Source organism: Leptonychotes weddellii, chromosome X (assembly GCF_054177405.1).
Source record: "Leptonychotes weddellii isolate Sample4059 chromosome X, ASM5417740v2, whole genome shotgun sequence".
Taxonomy (NCBI): Eukaryota; Metazoa; Chordata; class Mammalia; order Carnivora; family Phocidae; genus Leptonychotes; species Leptonychotes weddellii.
In genome coordinates this window covers 98,439,938-98,460,151 of record NC_138385.1, presented here as the reverse complement: position 1 = coordinate 98,460,151, position 20,214 = coordinate 98,439,938, and the positions used below count along the sequence as shown (strand labels likewise).

Genomic DNA, 20,214 nt, shown 5'->3' with positions numbered 1-20,214 from the left:
CCCACAGCCAAAAAGCTGGGTCAGTGTTACTACTTTTCAGTATGCCTTATACCTTTAAAAGGAGTGTTTTCCCATTGAAATTCTTCAGCTCAACAAAATTAGCGATGTCAACTGGAAGAATGCACACACACAACATGGGGTTCAGTAAAGCTATTGCTATTTTTATTTTGAATTTTCAGTTGCCATTCACCAACATTCTTATTTCGCCAGATTTGTCCTCTGTAACAAAGGAGTTACAAGGCCATGAAGCTACATACAGATACATAGAAAAGCACACACAAGTACATGAAACTACAAGTAGAGCAACTGTTGGTTCGTGGTTCATGGTTCAGGTGCATCATGTTGACCTCTTTAAGGGAAATCGAAGAGCTTTTACCTTCTTCCTTGGAGTCCAATGTCTTGTATTCATTTGGCTGTTTATGAAGCACCTACTATTACATTGGCTGATTCCCTTCAGTTGCAAAAGGAATTAAGAGGGGCACGTGGGTGGCTCAGTTGTTAGGCATCTGCCTTCGGCTCAGGTCATGGTCGCAGGGTCCTGGGATCAAGCCCCACATCGGGCTCCCTGCTCGGCTAGAAGCCTGCTTCTCCCTCTCCCACTCCCCCTACTTGTGTTTCCTCTCTCTCTGTGTCTCTCTCTGTCAAATAAATAAATAAAATCTTTAAAAAAAAAAAAAAGGGAATTAAGAAACGTAACACCTAGTAGTTGGCCTACACTGTACTGTAAAAGAGGAAAACAAAACAATCCATGGTCCTTAGCCCTGAACAACCTGCGGTGTATTCTAAGCTCCCTTGAACAGTGTCCTGTTATTGAAAGTTTGGGGTAGTTTGGAAACTTGTGGACTCCAGATTTAGTGCTCGGGCCAAAACTTTTGTTTTCTGACTTTACAATGCATTGTTATCCAAGGTTGACAAGGTCCTGCTTTCCCTGCTGCAGTCAGTCTGGGGTCTCCTTTAGAAAGAACTCACAGCTGTGTCATACAGTACTCTCCCTCCAGATCCCCTTTTTGACCCCTCACCCTCACCCTAGTTTTGGTCAGCTATCACTTCCGGCACCAGCATCTTCGGATCTTCTTCAGAGGACTACCCCTAGACTGTGGTAACCCATTCTGTCCACACCTGGAAATTCACATCCCCCTGGGACAGCCTGAAACCAACGGCTGATCTGTGGTCCTTTGGCTCAGGTCCTGGTGGCTCTGCGGTGTAGATGATCCTCCTGAGTCCCCTGTGGGTCAGGCTGTAGCTACCCACTGCTGCGCACTCTGCCTTTCCTTGGCTCCTCTCCTGCCTGACCTGCTCCCCCCACTCCCTTACCCATCTCTCCCAGAAGCAGTTCCTTAGTAGGTCCCTCATCTCAGGGTTGGCTTCTGGGGAACACAACCTAGGATATATGCAGCTTTCAGGGAGTATCTAGGACACATCATAAAAGAACTTTGACCACTTCCTTCCTTGGTGTTGAAACGAAGTTGCCCTTTGCTTCTGCGTCCCTCTGCCGGCACTGAAGGATTCTTGTGTTTGGTCTGATCTTCTAGGTGACACAGCGGCCCAGTTCCCATAAGATGAGGTGTCTTTTCCGAATTAGCTTCGTCCCAAAGGATCCAATTGACCTTTTAAGGAGAGATCCAGTTGCTTTCGAGTATCTCTATGTTCAGGTATGTGAGAATTTGAGCACGTTTTATATTAATATTGGGGGATAAATTAAATGTGGCGTTTTGCCCCTAAATTCTTTCATTTGGCATCTTCTTTCTTTGTCCCCCACCCCAAGCTCCGTGCATTGTGAAATGATTCCATGGTGTTTTTTTTTTAATTTTCCCTTTGGATTTTGAAATCATTTCATACTTAAGAGCAAGTTGCAAGAGTAGTAAAAGAACTCTTTGATAACCTTCACCCAGATTCACCAGTTGTTCACATTTTACCATATTTACTTTATCTTTAGTGAGAACACATGTTCCCCCGTGTGTGCACGCATGTGCGCACACACACACAATATTTTTCTAAACCACATAAATGTCATTTTCCAAATCCTGCTCATTTACCCGTAACTACTTTAGTGTGTATTTCCTAGTAGCAAAGACATTTTCTTACATAATCATGGCATAATTAACAAAATAAGAAAATTTAACACTGATACATTTCTGTCCTAGTGTACAATCTATATCCAGATTTTGCCTACTGTCCCCAAAATGGCCTTTTTCTTCTAGAAATTCATTTTCTTCTAGAACAGGATCCACGCCAGGATCTCATTTTGCATCTAGTTGTCATGTCACTTCAATCTCCTTAAGTCCAGAATATTCCTCAGTCTTTCTTTGACTTGCAACACCTTGACAGTTTTAAGGAGTACTGGTCAGTTATTTTGTAGCAATCTCTCAATTTGGGTGTCTGTGAGGTTTTCTCCTGATTAGGTTGAGGTTATGTTATTTGGGCAGAAGAAAGACATGCGTGACTTCATGTCCTCATTAGTGCACTACATTGGGGGGCATATGATGTCCATTTGTCCCCGTAATGATGAGATTAACTTTTGACTCTTGGTTACAGTGATGTTCTCCAAATTTATCCATTCAGAAGTTACTAGTTTTTTTGTAATTAATAAGTAATTTGTGGAGAGGCACTTGCAACTCTCTTAATACCCGTTCACTCACTGGTTTTAGTATTCACTGATGGTTCTTGCCAGAATCCATTATTACTGCAAGGGTTCAGAATGATGATTTTTCTAATTCCATTATTTCTTCTTCATTTATTAATTAGCATTCTACTATAAAAAAGATTTTCTTTCCCTTCTTTATTTACTCATTTATTCATTCACTTTTTTTTTTTTTTTTGGTGCTTCGATTGTTCTGAAATGTGATATTCCTTATAACAGAATAATTAATTTCAAGGCAATAAGATTTTAAGAAAATGGTATCTTTTGCAGACTGACTATCTCCAGTTCTAGGTTATAATTCTCAAAAAACAAGGCTTCAAGAGATGAGAATCTTTGCTAGTTTGCCCCAGAGGGAATTTATTCGTTTGACATTTAGGAGATGTTCCTGTATTTTTCCATAACTGCTTCCCATTACTCTCACTTAAATTCCCAGTACAATCACATTAAACAGTAAGAACCTGTTTACCTGAAGTTTAAGCATCTCACATTAGATCTACTCAAAGAGACTGTAAACCTAAATGTAACCTCCCCTGACAAAAAAAGGAGAAAATGCCAAAGCAAGGCAAAAAAAAAAAAAAAAAAAAAAACGTAGACATGCTCCCTTTGGCTGGCATACCTGTATAAGGCAAGGATTTCTGGAGCCGTAAGAAATAAAAAGCAAAGAAGTTGGAAAAAGAAACCTTTGTTAATTCTGGGTAGTTGATACACTGGTTTTTGTTTTCCTCTTCTCAACATTTTCTTGTATATTTCAAAACTTTTGTGGGCTTTAAAAAGTTGAGTGGAAAAAGAAAACAGGTAGAAGATGGCGGAGAGACATAGACAGGATAAATGCCAGAGGTTAGGAATGGTGACATAAATTAAAGTGACAATAAGCCCTAGAGAACAGAAATTAAGTTGAAGGAGAAAAAAGCAGAATATGTACCAGAACATTCCAGCAGATGGGGCACTAAGGGCAAGACCCGCTTAAACATTCCCCACCTCAGTGGTCTTTGGAAGAGACTGTGGTACTTGCAGCTCAGTAGGATGATTAATGTTCATGAAGATAACCCTGCGTCATTTGGAAAAGGCAAGTCCTATTCAGCATACCTGTTCATCAAGTAAAGAAATGTGCGGTGCACCTTACACCGTTTTCTACCCAGAACAGTGAAACTGTCATGACCTGGGTTTTTTAAATGTTCAACTTTGGTCACCTGGACCCCTCAACTATATGCCCCCTTCCCCGGCAGGCCGAATAACCCAGATGTGACTGCCTCATCCCCCTATTCCTGTGAAGACCCAACCCTGGTCTCTGCCATAGCAGCTCAGAGGATATGCTAGGTCTTTTAGCTTGTTAGTTGCAAGGAAGTAGTTATAGGTGCCAGTCAGCGCATTGGATGCATTCACTTGTCGTTCCCTATAATTACGTATGCCTCCCATTCACAAGATGATGTTTCCAAACCATTTTACTCTGCTCCTGTTCTAAACATCCCATTTAAAAATGCCCATTGCGGGCGCCTGGGTGGCTCAGATGGTTAAGCGTCTGCCTTCGGCTCAGGTCGTGATCCCAGGGTCCTGGGATCGAGTCCCGCATCGGGCTCCCCGCTCCTTGGGAGCCTGCTTCTCTCTCTCTCTCTCTCTCTCATGAATAAATAAATAAAATCTTCAAAAAAAAAAAAAATTTAAAAATGCCCATTGCATTTACAAAAGAGGAATGTGGTTGTGTTTCCCCTACAGACGGCCGGCCTCTTAGGTAGACCAGAGGTACTGCTGAGCACGATTCTTTTTTTAAGGCGTGTCTACTCAAACCTGATGCAGTGCATAGAGAGCTCCCTTATTCAAAAGATACACTTTTTATACCTGTGGGACCGCACTAAGAAGCAGAAAACCTGGGGTGCCTGGGTGGCTCAGATGGTTAAGCGTCTGCCTTCGGCTCAGGTCATGATCCCAGGGTCCTGGGATCGAGTCCCGCATCGGGCTCCCTGCTCCTTGGGAGCCTGCTTCTCCCTCTGCCTCTCTCTCTCTGTCTCTCATGAATAAATAAATAAAATCTTTAAAAAAAAAAAAAAAAAAGAAGCGGAAAACCTGCCCGGTGATCTTACCCAGGGACTCAAAAAACACGGATGACGTTTCTGCTTTCCCACCTTGGCTGTTGCATGGCTGGTGGGCTAGCCAGTCACCCCTTCAAGGAGTATCCAATGGAGGGAGGGAGGAGGGTGAGAAGCCATGTATGGTGGACCAAAATTAAGCTACCGTCATCTCCTATGTCCTCCACCGAGAATAGGAAATGAGAATTTCTTGGCATCAGACTCTGTTTCACAGAATGTGAGGTATGGTCTAAAATAACTTATCTGTCTGACATAAGTCAGTGGATCTGCAAATGGTGCTGGGTGCCCATATCGATTCTAAGGCACTAAAAAGATGCAGTAAAATTAGCCTAGAGAACAAAAGAGTAAACAGAAACGATATAGATCATATTACAAAGACCAAACTCCGTTCAGCTTTGTGGGTTCCTGTTGAGGACAATAGCCATTGACTCTAGATGAACCATGACAATGAAAACAGAGGTACTATCTGCTAACCTCCTGCTCGCTAATGGGCTGTGAGGTATTTTACAGATTTTAGCATATATAGTAACAGAAAACCCTAACCACTCAGACTGTTGAAGTTCATGATTACCTGTCCGCTATCTAGGAAGAAAAAGATGGTTACAATGATTCGTAAACAGGACAAAACCCAAGAGGCTACGAAATGTTTTAAAACACTTGGTGCAGCGTTGGTTTCCTTTTTAATATCTAACATGTCCATTGTAAATGAACTTTCTTAGGCCTAAGTAGAGTCTATGATGTGAGGACCTCCATTCAGCAAAGCCATGAGCACCATTTGCTTGTGTTGACTGTATTTTAAGTCCTGTAGTTATGAGTAATAAAAGCATGATCTGTCCCACACAATATATATGTCAGACTTCACACTAATTCTCCAGGATCCATCTGAACTAATTATATAATGTAATTAAGTGACTAATCACCTTGACAAAAACCTCACCCAGAAGTCTGGTTAAACACAGGGTATGAAAAGGGTGGGAAACAACAGTCCCAGTCACAACTCTTCGGAGAAGTTATAGTGGTGACTCACCCTAATAAAGCGCATTCCAGTTTATGCAACATCCTTAAGAGGTGTGCCAGCAGCCTTGAGAGTTAGCCCACTTTTCAGGTAAGAAAACAGACTTGAGAGATGAAATGCCATGTTCAAGGTCATTTGATTAGTAGTTGACAGAGCCTAGGCTCAAAGCTTTTGTCTCTAAGTCCTATGCTAAAATCCTGTTTCACACATGACATGCAATAGCAGTCCTAGGAGAAAGCCGTTTATTAAAATGATTTACCAGCAAGCATCAAGGGTTTGTGATGGCCTGGCACTGTGCCCGGGGGCTTCCCCCACCTCCCCCTCACAAGAGCTCCACCCCATGGTGCCCCTTTATGGACACCCCTAGGCACTGGGAAGTAACTGAGAAACCCGAAACTAGAACAAAATGGCAGCCTGGAATGGCGCTCAGAGGGGGCCTTCACTCAGCCCGCCCTGTGTCCCGCCCCCTGTCAGACCTGCTTCCAGTGAGGAGTGCTTGCGGTCCTGACAGGTGTAAGGTGTGAAGGAGAAGCAAAGGTAGAAGACCGTCTGAAGGATGGAGGCAGGAAGAGAATGGGACTTCCCTCTTAGGGGTGAAGGGATAAGCCGAGAAGCGCGAACCTGGACCGTGGGGACAGAGCATGTGTTGTACGCCCCCACTAGGGCATGGGTAAGTATTTGAAGGGTAAATATTGTGCGCAGAAACCATATAGCAGTACGTGTTCGCACTGAGTCAAGTCAACATAGGAAGGGGTCTCAAATGTGCTGTTCTTGGAAAAGAGCCAAACAGAGTCTGAGACAGTTTTTGCATTTGAAATCTCGGAACAAGGCAAACAAGGAAGGAGGAGGCTAAATATCATATTTTCTAGTCCAAAAGCCTAGTTTTCCAGAACAAAAATGCATGCGCACAGATAGGCAGAATGTAATGAAGCAATGCCGTGCTTCCCGGCAATGTGCAGCCCCGTGCTCTGCTCCTAACGAGTGAGCACGCCACTGGAAAGCCAGTCACTGGGGTCACACAGGACTTGGCACGTTTCTCAGCCCCTCTTCAATTTGATGCTCACCACCCTGTGATGTAGGCATCTCCCTCTTACAGATGAGCAAACTGAGGCCCAGGGATATGGGATGACGCCCTCAGAGTCCCAGCAGGGGCAGGCACCACTGGGATGAACCGAGGATTTCAATAGCAACCCTTTACTGAGCGTACCAGTGCGCTGCGATGATATGTAGCTCATTCAGTCTTGGCACCACCCCCAGTGAGGTGTTTGGCACGAATCCCCATTGCACAGATGAGTAAACTGAGGCTGCAAGAGGAAAGTGGTTGAAGTTACATGCGCGGGGGGCATTGGTGAAGCCAAGATTCCGAAGCAGGGGGGTGTGAGTCCAGAGCTGCTCCTGTCCATTGCCTTGCTAACTCCACCTCCCAAAAGCTGTTCTAGATAGCGAAGAGGACGTTAAAGACGTTGGTGATGACAGCCGTGTATGCCTACAAACACTTAAAACGTACCAGGTAGAGTCCTAAGGACTTTATGTTGTTCAGCCATTTAATCCTCACCACAACCCTGTGAATGGGCAGCAGTATTGTCCCCAATTTACAAAAGAGGAAACTGAGGCACGGAACAATTTAAGGAGCTTGCCCAAGTCCCCACCCCTCTGTAGTGGAAGAATAGGGTTCAAACCCAGCATTCCAACCCCAGCAGAAGGCACTTGGTGCTGTCCGTGCTTTGCGTGTTCCATTGCGGCACCATGCTCTGTCCAAGCTACATTCCTATTATTCTTACAAAAAGCTAAGTATTTCAATAGCAGCTCACTTGTCGATGAATGTTGGATGTTTTGTGTGGTCTCTGTGTGTGTGCATGCAGCCCAGTTCAGACTGGGCTCCAAGCGGCCTGGTGGAAGTGTTTCCACGTTTGGCCTCCTGGCCTTTGAAGCCAAGGTTGGAACTGTGGGGACGTGCGCGTCACCTGTCCCCGAGACAGCGCGCTGCGGCCCATTCTTTGACCCGTGGCGCCCTCTGCTGGTCTCTTTTTGCAGAGCTGTAACGACGTCGTGCAGGAGCGGTTTGGGCCTGAGCTGAAATACGACATAGCCCTGCGGCTGGCGGCTCTGCAAATGTACATCGCAACCATTACCACCAAGCAAACGCAGAAGATCTCGCTCAAATACATCGAGTAAGTGTTGAGCCTCAGAGCCGTTTCAGGCACAAGGATGCTGCCTCCGTAACGCCCAAGTGCAATTTGTGACGTGTGTCTCTATTTCCAAAATTGATCTTGTTTGTGGAAGGGCTTTTGTTCAACATGGGCACAATGTATGAACATCGTGTTCGTTTTGGGTGGAAGAGATCCACTTCTTACATAATCCACCTTTAGCGAATTGTGGTTAAAAGGAGGATCAGATTTCAAATGAAGCATACGTTTTAGAAGTCCTAAACGGACTTGCTTTTAAGCCAAGCTTTGGTCTCTGTGCTTTTCAGACATGAAGGTCTTTGATTCTCATGACGTCCCTAGGAGAGCAGTAGCATTTTAGCTGTATTTTACAGATGAACCAACCCAGGCACCACAAGGACAAGGGAGACCTTGCCCGAGTCACACGGCTACTAGCTAGAGGGCTCAGGATTCGAACCCAGGCAGTGCAGCTCCACAGGGTGCTCCACGTTCGTGTGGTCAGTGGAAGCACCTGTGTTTAGAAAGTGGCCCGCATCACCTGAGATCGCTTCAGGGGGCTAAAGGGCAGTATCAAAGTAACGCTCTTGGTCACAATCAGGAAGGATGGTATTTGTAGTAAAAAAACTGTAATGGTGGGAAAGGGTGCTACGCGATCAAACTTGGCTTTGGGATTCGAATGTTGTTTGGGAAATGTGACTGCCTTCTCTGGCTTGCCATCAGCATATACTCCGACCTCTTTGGCCGGAGAAGATCCCCGCTTAGAAATAAGCAGTTTGTGTTGCCTTCAGTTAGGTCTCCTTAAGGGTGGTCCTTTCAAAGAGAAGCCTCTATCGCCTGGTCTGTCGGCTTCCCGGTGGTAGGTGATTCAGAAACCTGAAGCCGCCACAACTCTCTTAATCTTGGCAGCGCTGATGCTAAAGAAAGGAACGCTCGTATTTCAAAGTTTATGGCAGGACTGAAGCCACATCTCCACCTAACACTGAAAGCCTTAGAGCCCTCTCCATCTGCACAAGTGATGTACAAGCTCATTGAAATCCCACCTTCCCAAGAAGCTGTAAAGCCTTTCTAAATGCCCGCATGCCCGCTTGACCCACCAGGGAGCAAAATGGCTGCTTCTCAACAGAGTTCGTGAGCCTGTGTGCGGGAGGATGAGAGCTCCAGGTCGCTGACTCCAAGGCCTGTGTTCTCACGACTCTCAGTTCTCCCGTCTACACCGAGGGACAAATCCTCGTGTGCAATTCGAGAACCTCAGGCCTTCCCTCTTGGCCCACTCTTTGTCGCAGGTGGCTTATCTCTTTGTTGCCACACAGGCTGTGAGTGTCACCTGAGAGAGACTCGGCTCACAGAGAGGTCTTACGCTCAGCTGGACACATTCGCTCCCTCATCCTTTCCCCTTTTCGTATGTTCCTGGGCATGGATGATACTGGCCTCCATGTGAAAAGGTGGCCTGAACAACCTGCCATGGTTTTCAGACCATTAAAATGCATTTCTGTTCCGATTGTCTGTCCCCACATTTTACCAGTTGGAATATGGTACAGGCAGAAACCTCCCAGAGATAACTGGCTTGAGGAAGAATGTTCTCATTAATTAATTCACTCACCCAACACCTATTCACTGAGCATTTTATGTGGTATTCATGCTAGGACAGTGGAAAGTACAAATAAGCATAAATTATAATCCTGAGCATAAAGGACTTGTGATCCGATTATAAAGATATGAGGGGGGCCTGGGTGACTCAGTCGGTTGAGCGTCTGACTGCAGTTCAGGTCGTGATCTGGGGATCCTGCTTTGGGCTCCCCACTCAGCGGGGAGCCTGCTTCTCCCTCTCCCTCTGCCCCTCCCCCTGCTTGTATGTATGCGTGCACTCTCTCCAATAAATAAATGAAATCTTTAAAAAAAAGATATGAAAAGTTATGATTTAAAATACTGATACAAGTAGAATTACCAGGCACCCCATAAGGAGTGCCAGGTGATGGGTAGAAATATGTGCAAGTGGAGGAGAAGGAGGACATGGTGATCATGAAAAACCCCACCTTAACTAGCGATGGCTTGGATGGTCAGGTGGGGGAAGGCCGTCTCCCTACCCTTCTTTGGAGAGGATCTGGCACAGGAGAAATAAGCAAACCTTGAAGGTCTTTACAGTATTTAGGAGACACTGGTTGGGCACCTAACCAACGAGGATAGAGTTCAAAACATGGAGCACTGTTGGGCTAGGGCTGTAGTCATTGCTGGGGAAATGGGCCCTTCACAAACCTGTATTAATTAACCCAGTCCTATCTGTCTGTGTTTCTTGTATATGAACACCTATTGGTGATGTTTGCACCTCCCCATCAGTGCCACACATACTTAAGGGTCATGAACCCCACCCTGACTCCACACACACACACACACACACACACACACACCAGCAAGAAATGTTGCTTGAAGGACCCAGACAGACATCATCTGGCCGGCAGAGAAGAGACGTGTGTATTTCTAGTGAAGCAACCATTGGGGAGGAGGAAGGGAAGAATGGTTTGGGGACCTGAAGGAGTTGCATAGTCCCTTCTAAGTGAAGAGAGAATGACCGTGTGGGCTGACAGGGAGTAGTAACAATGGCGATAAACAAAGGAACTGGGAGAAATTGTGTTGGAAATACATACTCAGGTATGTGAATGAATTCAGTGAGACTCCGAGGTGGATTGGATAAATTGACTCTTCAATTTCCATTGGTCCCAAAGGCATTCTCCCTGGAGAAGGAAGAATATGTTTCCTTTAAAATGCAAACAGATGTATTACTGTTCAGATAGTATGCTTTCTGTGTGTAAACTCGAAGTTGCTTCCCTAAATGGGGACCTACCTCCATTTCCTGACTTCCTCAGAGTTCGTTTCTTCCAACATACATCAGAGCGCCATTTTGTCGTAGATAACTAATCATCACAAGAATGAAATTAAAGATATGCTCTTTATTGCAGAAAAGAATGGGGATTAGAGACTTTTCTTCCCTCTGCTGTGCTGCAAAGCATGAAAGAGAAGAACATAAAGAAAGCACTTTCACACCTTGTCAAAGCAAATCAAAACTTGGTACCACCGGGTAAAAAGGTATCACATTTGCATCTTAATAGAAAATGGATTTTAAAGAGAAAGGCTTGCGTGCATTTTTAAAAATGTTTAAAATTAGCCCGTGAATAAAATACTTGGCACCATATTTTCATAGGCAGTAACTGTATAACCCCAACCCCTCCCCCCTTTTTCCCCACTATTAACCTGTTTCTAAGGCTAATGAAAAGTAAGTGTTCTTATGGAAACTTATTTATTTCTTGTAAGCTATGGACTTATTACACGGAGAGTGTATGTGTTCCCGTGTGCGTGCAAGAGAACCTTGCATAGCCACTGAGACCTTGTGATTAGAGAACAGAATTGCAAGACAATTGTACATTTCCATCATGCTCTTGCTTACCACTCAGACTGTCTTAAATGCACAGCAGCCAGCAAGAGTCCTCGCAGACCAGATACCGCATTATTTAAACCACAGTTGGTTTGTTGACATTTGGAATCATTCTTTGCTGGGGGAGGGAGAGGGAGGGAGGCCGTCTTGTTTCTTGTGTGATATTTAGCAGCATCCCTGGTCTCTACCTACAAGAAGCCCTCAATCATGACATAGAAAAATGTTTTTAGGCATTGCCAAATGGGCCCTGGGGAACAAAATCACCCCTGGTTCACAACCACTGAATTAAATCTTACTTTCGAAGGGAAGGTAAAATTATTTCTACCATTCACCATCGTTAGTGTTAAAGTCTCCCTTATTTTTTCTTTTATCAGAAGAAACAGAAAGGACATTTTAAAATAGATTGTGGGTCAGAATGGTGAGTTATGTTTATAGGTAATAAAAAGCAAAGGGTTTCAAGAACCAGAAAGAGGAACCTAAAAATACAGGATCTATAAAGTCGGAAGCAGTGTAACAGCCCGAGAACACTTAATGGTTGATATTGGCCATAGAAACTTGGGTAGCTCTAATACAAATCACTGTTTATGTGGGTAATTCTTTGGTCTTGGTATTGGGTTATAAGTCATTTTTACTGGCTAAAACATACTTATTGCTATTCCCTTCTCACCCCATGGCTTTTTAAAAATGTAAAACCAGGTTTGACACCCTCCAGCCACTGTTGCCTTACTTCCTCATTTCTGTAAGCATTCAGCTCACAGAAATCTAGCAGGACGTCAAGGATCTCTCAGATTTTGTAGGGGTGCCGGGCTGGCTCAGTGGGTAGAGTGTGTGCCTCTTGATCTCATGGTCATGATTTCGAGCCCCGCGTTGGGGGTAAAAATTACTCAAATAAGTAAACTTTAAAAAAAGAAAAAGGTTTTCTTTTTTTAAAAATTTCAGTTCTGATTGGCCCAAAGCTAGTTTCTTTCAATTGGCTCCATAGGATTTTTTCCAAGCATGGCCCACTGGTTTTGTAACAATTCGGTTAACTGCTCTAGGATCTGTCTATCTCTGTTTTTCTATAAAGGTCAGTTTCTCTAGCCAAGAGTGAGTGGTTTGCTTTCAAATCAATTTGCAAAGTGCTCTGGGTTTTCGAAAGGAGGAGGATGGCCGAACAGCGCTAACTAACAATGCCATAAAGGGTCATGCATTTAGGTATAGTTAACAACCAAGTACTCCTTTTAGGATGTGGGAATCTCCCTTTTTAAGTCTTTAAAAGATAACTTTTATCTGGATAAAATTGTATTTTTTATATCCTCCCCGAAACTCAAAAGATGCTTGAGTTGAACTAATCAAACAGGGACTTCTGGCAAGTTCAAACATTTCCCCAATGATTGGAGCACAGAAAGGTCACTTTCCCTGAAAACTTGCAAAAACTCTACCAAACTTGAGATGAGTGAGGAGAGCCTCTTCCACGGGCTGTATGTAGATAGCAGGCGTGTGTTCAAAATGACTCCCACAAGCTCTGTGCACAGGTGAGTCTCCTGTACACGACCCACGCGGTCCCTATCCACGATTGGAAAGCACCACTCGACTCTTGGAGTCTCCAACGAGGAGACATTTCAGTGGAATATCTCACCATCTTGTTCTCATTTGAGTGCCCTGGCCCAGCATATCCACGTTTATGACCCACCCACCCCCATGCATTTCCCCCCAGATAAAAGGCTTTAATCTGGATGCCTTGATGCAGCCCTTTATCACGAAACCAAATATATAGCAATTTACTTTTGCTCCTTGTCACGCCCCATCTGTTGGCAGTGAGAGCACCCCGGTTCCCAGTGGTGTGTAGCTGGTCTCCAGCAGAAACCGAACCACACCCACTGGAATTAACACCTGAGGTCTCTTTTCTCTCCTCAGCTCTCTGCACTGCAAGCCAAGGTCCACTATCTCAAGTTCCTCAGTGACCTTCGACTGTATGGGGGTCGTGTGTTCAAGGCAACATTAGTGGTAATTGCTTTTTCTTGCTTTCTCTTGGGAGCTACAGAAGCCTGCACAATGTCACTTCATTTCTAAGCGACTGCAGCACAGTCTGGAAATACCAGAAGAAATGTTAAACTAGATAGCGCCACTGCAGAATGCCCTAGCAAAAGAAATACGAAGAACCGAGAGAATCGATGCACTCTAACAATGGCCTTCTTTTAAATCATTGGGCCAGAAGTTGCTTTCATGCTAAAAAAGAAAAAAAAAAAAAGTCCCTATTTCTAAAAGTGTCTCATGATTATGAATATATGTGCTATGATAACGTTTATTTCCTACATTATTCATAATTGATCAGCACCTCGATGCAATCGTAGTGCCTGGTTCTTCTAATTGGATGATTTAGTACAATGTAATCGAGAAATACTTGCTAAAGAAAATGTAATCTTATAAGAACAAATCTCAGGCTCAACTCTGCATGGTGCTTTAGAGGTCTAGGATTTTTAGGCTTTGTCCACATCTCTCAGCAGGCGGAAAAGCGCTCGGAAGTGACCCTCCTGGTTGGGCCCCGATACGGCATAAGCCACGTCATAAACACCAAAACCAATCTGGTGGCTCTTTTAGCCGACTTCAGCCACGTCAACAGAATCGAGATGTTTACGGAGGAGGACAGCTTGGTGCGGGTGGAGCTGCACGTGCTGGATGTGAAGGTAAATCTTTCAGCTGTTGACACGGCGCCTTGATCTGAATAGCTCATTTGTGATAACACCGCTAATATTTACAAAGCAGTCGACATTGTACTGTGGGCAGAGGATCAGAAATGTGAGGAGGTGCAGAGAAAAATCACCCAACTCCGGCCCGAGGGCTCCAGTCCTCACTAAAGAGCCATGTAATCTGGGGAAAAGTTGCTCAGCTTCTTTATCTATACATGAGAAAGCCAACGAGTTCGTTTCTAAGGTCCGTTGTAGCTCCCGAGTGCATGAATCACAGAGAGTGGGAAGGTTTTTCCCTGCTAGCCTTCTAGAATATTCCTGTGCAGAGAGTCAGGGAGATTTTTCCCAACTTTGTTTAGAACTCCCGTTCGGCCCGTATGTCTTTATTCTTTGGGGAAAGCTGAGCATTTCAGTCTGTCTTTTTGTGCTATAGCCATTAGTACTGACTGAACAGCGGGCCCCTATGAATGTCATGGCCATTCCATTTAAAACAACAATCTGGCATAGTCCTCAAAGGGCAGAACTCGACTCCCGAAACAGAAGTTGACGGGAAATAATCCAGGTCCCCTGCACACAACCTTCTTGTCCCAGTAGTAGATGAGTCATTGGATTTTGGCCATGTTAACACATCTATGTTTCCATGGAGAAAAGGAAACCGTGTCAACCAGGAGGAGTGCTCTGAGAACAGGAGAGGGTTCTGTCTACACAGCAAATCGAAAAGACTCTGTGTACTCTGCAGCGGGAAGAAGTGACCATGGAAGGGAGAGTATGGAGCTCAGACATGGTGGCCATGGCTGGTGGCACCTCATGGCTGAATCCAGGGGCTCCAGTTGACTTCATGGCAATGAAAGTGCAAGAATAGACTTGGGATTCCTGGCCCACTCCATGAGCAAAGATGCTAAGAACAATGGGCCCTTTGTAGAAAGAGTAGGGAGAAGAGTGAATTGGATGCAGTCATCACACACCTGATAACGGGATAATCTGACCCAACAGAAGTAGGTGGCAAGACCCTACTGGTGGTCTCCTGCTTATAGGAAAGAATTGTGGGATGCCTTGAGGGAAGACCTCAGTAGAAATGGAAAGAAAAGGCAGGTTATCAAGTAGTATGGGGGCTTTTGGTGGGATGTTAGATTCCACTAGCCAGGGCCGTCAAACGTGGCCAGGGTCCTATACCTGGGAGTCAAAGTAAGAGCTGGTCACCTCGACATTTCTGTGCCTCTCTGGGTGTCTGCTTTCATGTCACTCCCTTATTCCTCTCAAGTTCCCTCTCTCTCACCAAGAACACACCAGCCAGTCTACCCTTCCTAATTCAAGGAGAAGAATTGCTTCAACTAACCACTTCCCTATATGCCCAAGACTCGTCTCCAATCATATATATGAGAGCCTCATTGTTTCCAGAAAGTTTTAGCAAGGCCTTTTCTCAACTCCCATCTCTGTTTTGCTCTCCTGTGAATTTACAATTTCTTTTTCAAGCATCCTTTTCCTGGATCTTTTTGACACTTTTCCTTCAGTCTTAGGCGTAATTTCCACTTGAGTTTTTACTTCTTTTCAACACTAATTTTCACTATGAACCCAAATTTAATCTTCCTGTGATTTTTCAGCTCGCGGGTTCACATTTGGTAACTGCCTCCTTAACTCTCACTTTTTTAAAATGTTAACTCTTTGGGAACAAAACCAATGTCTACTTTTTTTCTCCCATTCCAATATTACTTGGGAAGATTCAAAATGTCCACGTTTTCAAGATGGTGTCACCTAAATGTTTTTCAGCAAGGCTCTCGGTGTTACTTCCGACCTTCGGTGTTTCTCCAACGAAATGGTTGCTCAGTAACTTTCTTTGTTATATTTCATAAGCAGCAATGCAACTGTTGTCACCTGAGGGAGCTTCTTAAGGAGGGATGGCTTTAACCAAAATATTCTCTTTTGTGTAGCCCATCACACTCCTGATGGAATCATCAGATGCCATGAACCTGGCCTGCTTAACTGCTGGCTACTACCGGCTACTTGTGGATTCCAGGAGGTCAATATTTAACATGGCCAACAAGAAAAATACAGGGACCCAGGAAACAGGTATTCTCTTCCTAAACTCATGAAGCACTGACCCCCCCTTCCCCACCCCACCTGACAACAATAGGACGTTTCTTGAAAAGTTAAAATTGTGCTCAAACAAAAATCTAATGTCCAAATTTTATACAAGAGCCTTCAAATACTTCTGATGTGGTCTAATTCTTTTTAATGAAAATGTCGATTTTTCCATCCTATTTTACTTGTCACTTGGAAATGCTGGGGAACGTGTTTCAAAGGGAATGATTTTCCTATTCTGAAGGTAGTAAGCATCAGTCTTTATGACTGAGTTTTTATTGCCTTGCTCTTCCAGAGGTCAGGATGCGGAGAATTAATGATGGAATGCACAGTGGGAGTTGTGAACCCCCCGTCTTAGGGCTTTGCCCTCCTTAAGGGGCCCTAGGCCTAGATGTCTGGGCACCTCCTTCAATGTCAGACTTACATCCAGGATTCTGGGAGCTCTGAGACCCACTGGAGGACTTAGGGATCACCCAGCACTTGGACTTGGGCCTCTAGAAGGAACCCTAGCAGCCATCTTAGCTCTGTAGTGGGAGCATGGAGATGGCAAAGGCATCAAACAAGTTCAGCCACTTGACAGGACAAGACAGCTCACAAGTGAGGACAAGGAGGGCTGCAGTATTAACAGCTTCTCTGAGAGTGTGTGGTTTTCATTTGCTTTAGAATTTGTTTTCTTTAGTGTTTGATTATTTTCTTCCGTCTACAGTAGACACTCAGTAAATGTGGCTGATGGACAGACACTAGCCCTCAAGCCAGAGCTGCCGACCCATGAAAAAATTATAATTGGGGGTTCCGTACTCAGGGTTTCTCTTAAAAGAAAGGGAAGATCTTAAGAACAAACTCCATTGTCACCGTTTCTGAAAGGGGGTGGGGGGAGGGAAAAATCCTCTCACTTTCAGACTTAGCAGAAAACGTAAATCATTATTCCCTAAATATCTTGTCCCTTGTAGACACACACAACCCAATAGGCTCGCGCGCAGTTTATGATGATGGCCGGGTAGGGGGGAGCAGTTGGTCACAGGACGCAGGGAAGCCTGAGAGAAAACGAGGGAGATGGACGAGGCATGCCAGAAGGCAACTTGGAATTACAAGTGGAGAGGATCCAGCCCCACCTGGAAGTGTCTGGTTTTAATTTCTCAAAGTTTGGGTCTTCTCGTTTGTAAAATCGGGATCGAGAAGCTAGCTGGCAAGGGAAGGGTTTGGAAGGAACTTGTGTACAACACCTAAAAGGATGCCCGAGACTTCTGTCAACAAGGGGCAGGGAAGCAGGAGCGGGAGAACTTGAGAAGGAAGGTGACAGAAACGGAGAAAAGAAAGGAAGAGAGACATAAGGTAAGGAAAGACCCTGAGACATGCAAATGATCCAAAATAAAGAGGGGAGGAAGAAGAAGGCCGTGGCGAAGGTGCGCCAGCTCTGGTGGTGAACATTTGTGGGATCACACATTTTCGAGCTAGGAGGTTTCGAGCAATTTTGCCCCAGCCTGGGAAATTCTGAAGATCAGTTCTGCAGTGTAACGTGAGCCTTTTGCGTTGGAAAACCGGTTTTTGGCTTTTTATTTTCAAACCTTGAAGTTGGTCTTGAAAATAAAACCTTTTTTCCCCATAGACTGTTGAGACTATACAGGTGCGGGAAGAAGACGAAACCTACAATTTCAAAAAGAGTCACAGTAATAAGGGCCTCCATTCTGTCCAGTTGATAGTGACTCACAGTGTAATGTTTGATCAGGTTTCGAGGGGGGAACACTATTATCACCATGGGGAAAGAATGGAACTTCAGCCTTTTGGTAACACTGAGAATGAGGGTTCCAGGTATCTCCCTCTTGCTGGGGCGTGTGAGGAACGTGCGTGTAAGCAGCGGGCGCTGAGGGAGAGAGCAGGCATGCTCCAAGGAGCACCTAGTTAACCTGAGCTGAGCAGCGGCCAGGAGCTTAGCACCCTCTCATGGTTGCAAGTTCTCTCTCCTCTTCAGAAACTCCCCCCACCACCCAAGAAGTGTAGAGAGTGAAGTCTGTTTGGACCCATTCATCCCTGGTCCACACTGTCCTCCCACAAGATTGGGCCATGGTATAGACCCCAGCTCCTAACCCACATCCTTCTGTGTCTCTAAAATCATTCCAAAAGCCAAGTCAGTACACCCTTCTGGAAGGAAGCCAAGATTGAGTGTCTGTTTCCTTCCTATCTCAAATTGATCAGAGACCTTAGTCAGGATCTCTAATAAGGAACAGCAAGCCCCCATTTCTTCCCTATCTTGAAAATGAACCTTCAGTTACTTTCAGAATCCCTGAACCCACATATCTATGCATCTCTGAGCATTAGGAGGCTCTGAGGAAGTATCAGTCAGCCTGTTTTAGCCTGCTGATCTGTTCAGCTTTCATGTTGTCCTAAACCAGAAGTTGGCAAACTATGGCTCAGGGATCAAATCTTGTTCTTGTAAACAAAGTCTTATTGGTACTCAGCCGTGCACATTGTATTTGTTTTCCTAGGGCTGCCATGACAGGTTATCGCAAACCCTGGGGTTTAACGTAACAGCAACTTACTCTCTCACAGTTCTGGTGGCTACAGGTCCAAAATCTAGGCAGCAGCAGGGCCATACTTCCTCCAAAGGCTCAAGGGGAGAATCTTTTCTTGCCTCTTCCAACTTCCAGGGGCCACCAGCATTCCTTGTGGCTGCATACCTCCAATCTCTGCTTCCGTCTTTACACAGCCTTCCCTGCTTTCCTGGGGGGCTTAAATTTCCCTCTGCTTTCCTCCTATGAGGACACGTGTTGTTGGATTTAAGGCCCACACAGATAATCCGGATGAACTCATCTCAAGATCCATAACTGAATTATACTTGCAAAGGCTCTTTTTTCAAATAAGGTCACATTCACAGAGTGGACCTATCTTTTGAAGAGGCCACCATTCAACCCACTCTGTGCATATTTTTATGTGTCAATGCTGGCTACTTCCGTGTTAGAACAGCAGAGTTGAGTGGTTGCTCGACTGAGCAGTTGGCCCACGAAACCTAAAAATGTCTACCATCTAGCCCTCCCTTTACAGGAACAATTTGCCAGCCACTAGTTTAAACCCAGAGCTCTGTCATAGCTTTGCTAAACTACTCTCTGTCTTCCAGCAATTCAATCTCCTGACATATGCGAGCATGCGTTACACACACAGCCCCACACACAGCCAGTCGTAATCGAAATTGTTCATAAAACAATGTGAACCCCCACAGGTCTGTTTATCATAAGGTAACATGTACATATGGTTCTTATGTAGCTCAGTGTCTTCAAAGTTGTATCTTTACTTGCCATTCATGTGAAAATATATGCATTTAGCTAAAGGACTTGGAACAACATTCAGCATTGAGTTTAATGTGTATAACTTGCGGGAAGCAAAAACATCTTGGGTAGAACTGATTTTTTTCCCGTATGTCTTGTACATCTGATGTCAGTATTATCCATGCCTAGGCCAGGGGGCAATCTGAGGGCACTAATGGGAGAATATGTGGCCCCGACATTTCCTCTGGAATCTACAAAGCAGTATTGACAGAATGACACACTGCCTTGTCTTGTTAAATGTCAGAGCAAAATTTCCACATCAAAATTCCCTACTGGAAGACCCTTGAGGAACAACCAAACCAATGATTTTTAAATTAGGGTTTTGCAATTTTAATTCATGAGGAACATCAAACAAATCTTCAGGAGTTCTCCTGATACCAATAAAAATTGAAATTAGCCAAACTGTTAACTATGCTTAGAAATAGCAGAGAGGGGAAGAAAGAAAAGAGAAGAAATAGGGACACCTGGGTGGCTCAGTCGTTAAGCATCTGCCTTCAGCTCAGGTCATGATCCCAGGGTCCTGGGATCGAGCCCCGCATCGGGCTCCCTGCTCGGTGGGAAGCTTGCTTCTCCCTCTCCCACTCGCCCTGCTTGTGTTCCCTCTCTCGCTGTGTCTCTCTCTGTCAAACAAATAAATAAAATCTTTAAAAAAAAAATCTTTAAAAAAAGAGAAGAAATAGTAGAGAGAAGCACATTACCTGTGATGTGCTCCACGTTATGCAATCATACACGTGTGCATATGCATAACTTTTATGCGTGAATATCTTAACACCCACTAGGATATACAAAGGCTGAAATAGAGGTTTTTGTGCTA

The 20,214-nt window shown here is 44.7% G+C and overlaps 1 protein-coding gene across 1 annotated transcript in view; it reads left to right on the top strand.

Annotated features, from left to right (window-relative positions):
- FRMPD4 (FERM and PDZ domain containing 4) overlaps positions 1-20,214 on the top strand; it is a 551,128-nt gene that overhangs the window by 521,293 nt on the left and 9,621 nt on the right. The window contains exons 9-14 of the mRNA XM_031028288.2: positions 1,533-1,652; positions 7,775-7,911; positions 10,860-10,986; positions 13,229-13,318; positions 13,816-13,998; positions 15,930-16,068. Of these exons, the coding sequence (XP_030884148.1) occupies positions 1,533-1,652; positions 7,775-7,911; positions 10,860-10,986; positions 13,229-13,318; positions 13,816-13,998; positions 15,930-16,068 (796 nt within the window). The remainder of the gene's footprint in view (positions 1-1,532; positions 1,653-7,774; positions 7,912-10,859; positions 10,987-13,228; positions 13,319-13,815; positions 13,999-15,929; positions 16,069-20,214) is intronic.